The sequence below is a fragment of the Henckelia pumila genome, chromosome 4, assembly GCF_033568475.1.
Source record: "Henckelia pumila isolate YLH828 chromosome 4, ASM3356847v2, whole genome shotgun sequence".
Lineage (NCBI taxonomy): Eukaryota > Viridiplantae > Streptophyta > Magnoliopsida > Lamiales > Gesneriaceae > Henckelia > Henckelia pumila.
The window spans coordinates 193,303,977-193,312,674 of record NC_133123.1 but is presented as its reverse complement, the minus strand read 5'-3'; the positions used below and the strand labels follow the sequence as shown (position 1 = coordinate 193,312,674).

The following is an 8,698-nucleotide window of genomic DNA, read 5'->3' as shown; positions in this document are numbered from 1 at the left end:
GATGAGATGATCGTATGAATCTGGTAGACTCTGAAGTAGAAGCTCCGCACGTTTTTTTTCTCTATTTTATGCCCCATAGAGGTTAGCCGGGAAAATAGAGTATTCAGTGTGTTGATATGTTCGGTCATCGATGAGGATTCCGCCATCCAAAGAGTATAAAGCTTTCTCTTTAGGAAAATTTTGTTGTGTAGTGACTTGACCTCGTACAATTTTGTCAGAGTATCCCAAATACTCTTGCGCTTTTTATTTCCGAGATACTTGACAAAACTTCTTCCGCTATGGCCAAGTGCAAATTGGCAACAGCATTGTGATTCATCTCATTCCACTTTTGATCGTCCATGACATCCGCCGGTCTATCTCCAATAGCTGCCAAGCAACGCTCCTTTGTTAGAATTGCTTGCACCTTCAATTTCCACAGCAAAAAAATTGCTTTCATTGAACTTTTCTATCTCGTATTTTGCCGTCATCTTGACTACAATAATCCTGCCTTATAAAATCTCAAAAAATCTTTTCTGATGTGGAAGATCAGTCACAGCTGCAACCACAGAGCATACTCAGAATTTTAAGAAATTTTATGCCAATGCTCTGATACCACTTGTTGGTCCCAGGTGCGGCATTACGAGATAGAAACTATGGAAATTGAAGAATAAAATAGACACCAAGATTTACGTGGAAAACCCCCAGAAAATATTAGGGTAAAAACCACGGGCAAGATCAAAATATTTCACTATAATATTGGAAGAATTACAACCTCTCTCTGTGTTTTCAAAGAGACACTCACTCTCTTATACAGGAGAAAACGTATCTCACAAATATATATAGAAATATACTGAAGAGAAGAAAAGCACTCGAGAACTGAAGAATTGCTCGAGCTGTGGGATACTGAAAATAAGGACCGAAGAGCTCTATTTATAGAGCCCTTGAATTGGTGTGAGAACGCATATCGTTTCTTCTTCCCGCAACGTGTCAAGTGTGGCAACCGTGTTAGTCAGCAAAACTTTACAAAATTTGCTTCTATCACATTTATTGTACTTTTGCCACCTACCCTTGTCTTTGCTTTCTACATTTGCCGACATTAATTTGTTTACTTCTTGCATACTACAGAAACAATAACAAAATATGTGTAATAGTCATCGATTAATAAAAAAAAGCAAGCTAAATCATCTAATATTGAAGTGCAATTTTAAGTACATAAATTGCACTTATCAACGATCAATAACATTATTTATCTCAAACAAAAAATATAAAAAAGACGTTTGAGAACATCGATGCAACAAAAACAAAATCTTCATAATTTTCTGTGAAACTCTTCACAATAATAAATATACAAATAATCTTAAAATCTCGTTTCAACCCGTTGTCATTTCCTCATGTAAAATAACATTCTCTTGTACATGTTGGTTGCTAAAATTCACTCACCTCACCATCGCGAAATTCTATGAAGTAATTAACTCGTGAAAAACATGAAGCATAGACAACATGAGTCCACATCTCATGTATACAAGACATAAGACACCACACCAAGTATATCAATATCAACAAAAATGTCAATTGTATCATAAAACACCAAAATTTCTTATCCATTCTGCTAATGTTATATGTGTTTTTGAAATAATAATTAGAATTATATATATAACCGATACAATATTTTAAATACTCGTTCTATTTTTACAATTTTTATACTGATAAATACAAAAATAACAAAACGTGCTATACTATTATAAAACTTTCAATTCTACGCTAAAATATATTTTCAAGATTGTTTCCGAACACCATCTTGGTATATTGCAAATTATCGAAGTTCGAATTTACGAGTTAGAATTTTATCTTATCCTTGAATCATTATTATTTCAATGATTTGTATATATATTGAATTCAATATTATTTAAAATCATTTAATAATAATTAACCGCATAATTCCGTAAAACCCGTTTTGGCAATTTGTCACGTAACCCCTTCAGAATCTTCTCCCCTGCGAACACCTGCACCAAACACAAGAGCTTTCAAAATTCAGTTCAAAAATGGTTTCATCGCTGGAAATTTTCTAGTTTCTTGCTCCGTGAGTCACGATTTCAACTATTTTTTTTTATTTTCGAAGATTCGTGTTCAATTACTTTTCAAGATTTTGTGTCTTGTACGTACTGCCTAAGCGGAGCGTGCACGTCTCGAAATGATTGTTTTTGTCCTGTAATTTCAGGTTGCTGCTTGCTTAATCGTGACGGCGAAACCGAATAAATTTTATCTTTTCTGCTGCATAGATTATTGACGAACTAATTTGAGCATTTTCGATACTGATTAGGTAAGCTGCCTTAAAGATTTGGGTTTTGTGTTCTCTTATTCTTTCTTGTTGGTTATTTGATATTGTGTTCCAGGTTGTGCTGCGAATACAAATATTTTGCCACCTCGGTACCTTCTCGCGTGTGTTTATGTTCCTGTTTCAATTGTTTCGTCTGTGGTCAGGAAATGCTGAGAAGCTATTGACCAAGCGAATCAGAGCTCTTGTTTGACTTACCATGGCGGGACTTATTTTGTTGCCAGTATTGTTTTTACTCTTGGTAGAGAATGGGATATCCGTAGAATCTGCTTCTAGCTATTTACTCGGGCTTGGAAGCTATGACATAACTGGACCAGCAGCTGATGTTAACATGATGGGATATGCTAACATGGACCAGACTGCATCTGGTGTTCACTTCAGGTTGCGAGCTCGTGCTTTTATTGTGGCAGAGCCGCAGGGGAACAGGATTGCTTTTGTAAATCTTGATGCTTGTATGGCATCCCAACTAGTGACAATAAAAGTCCTCGAGAGATTGAAGACGAGGTAGTTATTTCTTCTTAAACAACTGGTCTCTTCTATGTTTGCTATATATAGCAGAACCCAAGTCGTGGTGAAGATGACATAACTAGCATATTTTGAAAAGGGTTATAACCTTGCTATGTAGTTGTCTATGGGGTGTAATAGTAGTTTCGTTAATTTTGTGCTATTTGATGTGAAAGATGTTCATTTTTGCTATTCCAGGTACGAAGGTCTCTATAACGAGAACAATGTGGCCATCAGTGGCATCCATACCCATGCTGGCCCTGCTGGCTATCTTCAATATGTTGTGTATCTTGTAACATCCCTTGGTTTTGTACGTCAATCATTTGATGCCCTTGTTGACGGAATTGAGCAAACCATCATCCAAGCTCATGACAATCTTCGACCAGGATCAATATATGTGAATAAAGGTAATAGAGTAGTTTTTATAGTCTGTTGACTGTTAATGGGAATGTTCATGTGTATGCCTACGTGGAATGAGTGATCTGTATCTCTGCCTTGAGTCTCTACTTTTATTTTTATTATTTGTGTTCTTATGGTTCTTTAGAAGGAACAGATCTCAAGTATCACTGAATATGTTAAAGTAGATTGTTTAAAGAAGTAATTGACATCTCTGCATGGCATATTCACCAATATTTGGATCAAATAACAGGGGAGCTTTTGGATGCTGGCATTAACCGTAGTCCAAGTGCCTATCTCAACAACCCAGCAACTGAACGCGGTAAATATAAGTATAATGTTGATAAAGATATGACCCTCTTGAAATTTGTTGATGATGAATGGGGCCCAGTGGGAAGTTTCAATTGGTTTGCGACCCATGGAACATCTATGAGTCGTACAAATTCATTGATCAGTGGGGACAATAAAGGAGCTGCAGCACGCTTTATGGAAGATTGGTTTGATCAGAATAGTAGCGGTGATTCATCTTTTATCATCCCTGATGTTGATGAAAACACCCGAAGAGTCTCAAACATTATTTCGTCTGTGAACGACAACCGTAAGTTCTTGGATCATTAACAAAACCAGTTGTGGTATTGTATAACAACTTCAAATATAAGTTATACAACATGGTGCTTGTTTAGCATGTGGAATTGTAATAGCAGGGAATCTCTTTCGTTCTTTGCCTCATGTCACTCTTTCAACTTCAATCTTCAAAATACAAACTTAAATGACTTAGCCACTGCATCGTGAAAAGAATGATTTTATTTGTCAAGAAAAATGTTATTAATTTTCTAGAAATGATCGAGGGATTAGTTTGTTTTAATTTGAGGGCTTGAACATGCGAGCCTGGCTACAATGCTTCAGTTATTACATATTCATAGAAATATCACATTCTGTTATTGGATGATTCTCAGTTTTTTATGTTGAAGAATGTTGCTGTAAGGAGGAACTGTGTTTCTTTGTAAAATATTATACTGATTTGGATTAAGAACTTTGCATTACATTTTGCTATATATTGTTACATTATACTGTTGGAAGAAATATTATTACAGGCTTCCCTTCCTCCTACTCAAATCCATTATTTTGTGTCTACCTCTGTACGATCAATTTATTTGTCAAGTAAAGACAGCATAGTACCTTGATCTTTGTAGACATGAATATGCCTAAGAACGAACCTCGGCACAATACTTAAAAACTGAATTCTATTATTCTGCTTTGTTAACCGTTTATTTTGCGGTCCCTATGCAGATCATGAGTTACTAGAACTTGCTGCTTCTTTTGAGCGTCTGTCTGGTAAGTCAACCACCAGATTTACGAGCATTGCAAGACGTGTAAGAAGTTCTCTTAGGCAGTCTGATAATCCAAGATTTGTATCTGCATTTTGTCAAACCAATTGTGGGGATGTTAGTCCAAATGTGCTTGGGGCCTTCTGCATTGATACTGGATTGCCTTGTGATTTCAATCATAGCACATGTGATGGAAAGAATGAGTTGTGCTACGGTCGAGGACCTGGGTATGTATGTTTCCATATTTTAGGATTTTGTGGAATTTTACCGTAGTCTTAACTTTCTGCTTGACTGGAGAACATAGAATTCTCGTGTAGGCCAAAATCTGAAAATCTTATATTCAACTGCGTGACAGGTATCCGGACGAATTTGAAAGTACACGCATTGTTGGAGAAAGACAATTCAGAAAAGCAGTGGAACTTTTCAATTCAGATTCAGAACAACTGAAGGGGAAGATTGATTATCGCCATGCTCATGTAGATTTCTCCAACCTTGAGGTGACAATTCCGAAACAAGGAGGAAATGATGAAGTTGTAAAAACCTGTCCAGCAGCAATGGGGTTTGCATTTGCCGCTGGTACAACTGATGGGCCAGGGGCTTTTGATTTTAAACAAGGGGACAACAAAGTATGGCAATTGAATTTGTGTACAGGTTTACGCTTCAATTTATCATATATTAATGCTCTCTTTTCAGGGGAATGCATTTTGGAGGCTGGTGCGCAACTTACTCAAAACACCAAAAAAGGAACAAGTCGATTGCCATAGTCCGAAACCCATTCTGCTTGATACTGGTGAAATGAAGGAGCCTTATGATTGGGCTGTGAGTTGTAATCCTACCACAAATCATTTGTTTTTGTATTAACTCCTTGAAATCTTTTCCACTTTGCCTTTGAAGTAGTCATCTGAAGATCCAAGCATTCACTTAATGGTTCCATCAAAACATAACAGATATATTGCTTACTTTGGTTTCCGTGTGTGGTTCTGTAGATGCGTTACTCATCTATGAGGTAACTAACTTTGCTTTGAGGATGTAAAGCTGAACACAAGCAAGTCAATCTAATCGCCATGCGTCCCACTGGGAGACCTTAAAAACTCGGGGGTAAAAACACATTCACACAATTTCAGAGAAATTGAAAGTTTACTAGAGAGCAACAAAACTTAGGAGTTCGAGCTATTGCTTTGGGTGGCAAATAATGCAATAGAACACATTGTAACCTTAGTAGTTTGACATCGATCGCCCTTGATAGAGCATCTTGAGTAGTTCAATGAGCCCCAACACTGATTCTGTGAGTGGATTAAAGGGCTCTGACTATGCATTCATGCTAATGTTGTAATTACACAGAACAATCTAAAGAAATGTGTTTCGACCAATTTGGTTGAATTTTTTAAATGCATTTTGAATAATATATTTATTTGAGGTGAATTTGATTTTCAGGTTTTGCGGTCCGTGGTATTTTTTTGTTCTAGTTTTCATGAGATTAGTTATGCATTGGAGATTTATCTTTAATTTTTAAATTTTGAGTATGTTAATATTCCTCGCTCCTCCCCCCTCCTCCTTATCTGTTATGTCTCACCCTCCCCGAGAATCATAAATTTATCATCTTTAATGCTTTTCTACTCTTTTGCAGCCTTCAATACTTCCAATCCAAATTCTGAGGATAGGGCAACTGGTCATTCTCAGTGTACCCGGAGGTACAAAAGTTATTTGGAAGTGTTTGTATATGGGGACATGAACTTATCTGGCAACATGAGTTAATCATTTTTGTTAAAATTAAGGGTGGGTTTAAAATAATTACTATCGGAGCCCAATATGCCAGACTTGTACAAAGACGAGGGACATGTTTTGACACGTTTTGTTGAACTTGCTTGTTTCTTGATCGCTCTTAAATCTATACTCCTTTATGTTTTTCTGTGTGGGACTTAGGTAGTGTTTGGGAGAGCTTCTAGGAAAGCTGAGAAGTGCTTCCTAGAAGCTCTTCCATTTTGTGAAAGAAAAACTGAGAAATGCTTCAAGAAAAGCTGAGAAGTGCTTCCTAGAAGCTCTTCCAAACACTACCTTAATTTGACATGATTAGGAGCTAAATACTTTTTTTTGTCCCGTGTCCGGTGCAGAATTCTCCACAATGGCTGGAAGACGGCTCCGTGATGCTGTGAAAACAATGATCACAAGTGGAAATAGCACTGAATTTGGTAGTCATGTCCATGTTGTCATAGCTGGGTTGACAAATGCGTATTCGCAGTATGTAACAACTTATGAGGAGTATCAGATACAAAGATACGAGGTAAGCATTCATTAATTCCGATTAATTAAGATGATTAAAAGTGTGAGCCTTGAATGTTCTCTTGATCACATCACAAACATTTCAAAAACCAGGCATGGATCCTTTTGATTTGTCTGAGAAAATAAAAAAAACTAGCAAGTAAACTTTTAGATGTCGCATATATTCTTCCATAGTACAAATTTGACTGTCCAATAGCGAGCCGGATCTGGATACGAACATATTAATCACTTATTATTGGTTTAGTATAATATATTAATACAGGTTATACACTATCATCCAGTTAATAAATATCTTGGAGGTTTTTGTTAGCGAACCTAGCTAGACTCGACACGGACATATAACACACTTACTGGTTTAGTATAATATTGGTTATCCTCCAATTAATAAAGATCTTGAGGTTTTCGTTAGTGAACCTAATCTCAACACGGACATATAACACACTTACCGGTTTAGTATAATATAGGTTATCCTCCAAGTAATAAAGATCTTGGAGGTTTTGTTCTGGATGGGTACCTGAAATGCAATCCAATATGATGACCAAACGTAGTGGAGAATAGTTGAGATGGATTATTTAACAATTTATAAGACACATTTGATTTTGTTTTTTATGATACCAATCAGGGTGCATCAACATTATACGGCCCACATACTCTCACCGGCTATATTCAAGAGTTCAAGAAGCTTGCAGCTGCCCTTGTAAGTGGAAAATCAGTAGAACCTGGGCCACAACCGCCTGATCTTCTAGAAAAACAAATTAGTTTACTCGCACCGGTTGTGATGGATGCAACTCCTATCGGTGTGAAATTCGGAGACGTATGCTTAGATGTACCAAAGAACGCCACCTTCAAGAAAGGTGACAACGTGACGGTAGTTTTCTGGTCAGCGTGTCCCAGAAATGACCTAATGACTGAAGGCACATTTGCTCTTGTAGAGATTCTTAAAGGTAGCAATTCTTGGGAACCAGCTTACGATGACGATGATTTTTGCCTGAGATTTATATGGTCTCGGCCTTCTAAACTTAGCACTCGGAGTCATGCAACTTTAGAATGGAGGATACCCAAAACTGCTGCTTCTGGTGTGTATAGAATTCGGCATTTTGGTGCTTCAAAGGGTCTTTTGGGATCAATTAAGCATTTCGCAGGTTGTTCTAGTGCTTTTGTTGTCGTGTGAAATTTAGTTTACTAATATATATTATGCATTAAATGTGTTGTAGCATATAATTAACGGTATACACTTTAGGCTTAATGAAAGGGCTGTTAGAGCATGTTGATGGTTTCAGATACTTTGCAGTATTTACATGTTCTCAAGTCAGGTCTAAAATCGACAATATTAACTAAACCATAACATTAATTATCATATATACAATCGGAACATGCCAATGAAAATAAGTTCAATTAATAATTCCAGAAGGTAAAATGGTGAGTAAAGATAATGTAATTAATCGAGGACGTTGATATCTAGAGGTATCAAAATTCAGATTCGTCGGCACCTCGCTGTATAGAATAGGTGGATTGAGTGGTACTTTTTCAATCTACCAAATTGACCCACCTCGCTATATAAAATAGGCGAATTGAGTTGGCAATTTTTCAATCCACCAAATGACGTGTCGGCTCGTTCTTTTAATGGTGATTCGCGGATCAGCCCGCCCAATCTTTCAAATTACCCGTAAGTCTGTTGGGTTGGTCTGACCCTGTCACTAAAATAATTGGTTGGGTTTGTGTTTTTTAATCGGTGAGCCGGTCCGTCCAATCCAATGGTGGGTTGTAAACCGGGTCATTTCACTAACCTGGTTTGCTACATCTGTTGATATCTATAATATATTTTTTAAAAAATATAGAACGCTATCTTAGCTTGTAGGTATATTTGCATGTTCAA

The 8,698-nt window shown here is 36.9% G+C and overlaps 1 protein-coding gene across 2 annotated transcripts; it reads left to right on the top strand.

The window, feature by feature from the left end:
* The first annotated feature begins 1,921 nt into the window (after positions 1 to 1,921).
* Positions 1,922 to 8,087, top strand: LOC140860209 (neutral ceramidase 1-like). Of its 2 annotated transcripts, none has more exons than XM_073263089.1 (11): positions 1,922 to 2,059; positions 2,198 to 2,299; positions 2,461 to 2,818; positions 3,017 to 3,225; positions 3,468 to 3,812; positions 4,505 to 4,769; positions 4,898 to 5,168; positions 5,236 to 5,361; positions 6,170 to 6,233; positions 6,654 to 6,823; positions 7,445 to 8,087. In XM_073263089.1, the coding sequence occupies exons 3-11, from the start codon at positions 2,514 to 2,516 to the stop codon at positions 7,991 to 7,993; spliced, it is 2,304 nt and encodes a 767-aa protein (XP_073119190.1). In that variant the 5' UTR covers positions 1,922 to 2,059; positions 2,198 to 2,299; positions 2,461 to 2,513; the 3' UTR covers positions 7,994 to 8,087. The 2 variants fall into 2 exon arrangements, with proteins under 2 accessions (XP_073119190.1, XP_073119189.1); XM_073263088.1 differs by having other exon boundaries at positions 2,373 to 2,818.
* Positions 8,088 to 8,698: the final 611 nt, after the last annotated feature.

Excerpts from the sequence above, each read along its gene's own strand:
- LOC140860209 (XM_073263089.1), top strand. The coding sequence starts at position 2,514 with ATGGCGGGACTTATTTTGTTGCCAGTATTGTTTTTACTCTTGGTAGAG. Across the intron at positions 5,362-6,169 it reads AGGAGCCTTATGATTGGGCT|CCTTCAATACTTCCAATCCA; the intron begins GTGAGTTGTAAT and ends ACTCTTTTGCAG. Across the intron at positions 6,824-7,444 it reads ATCAGATACAAAGATACGAG|GGTGCATCAACATTATACGG; the intron begins GTAAGCATTCAT and ends GATACCAATCAG.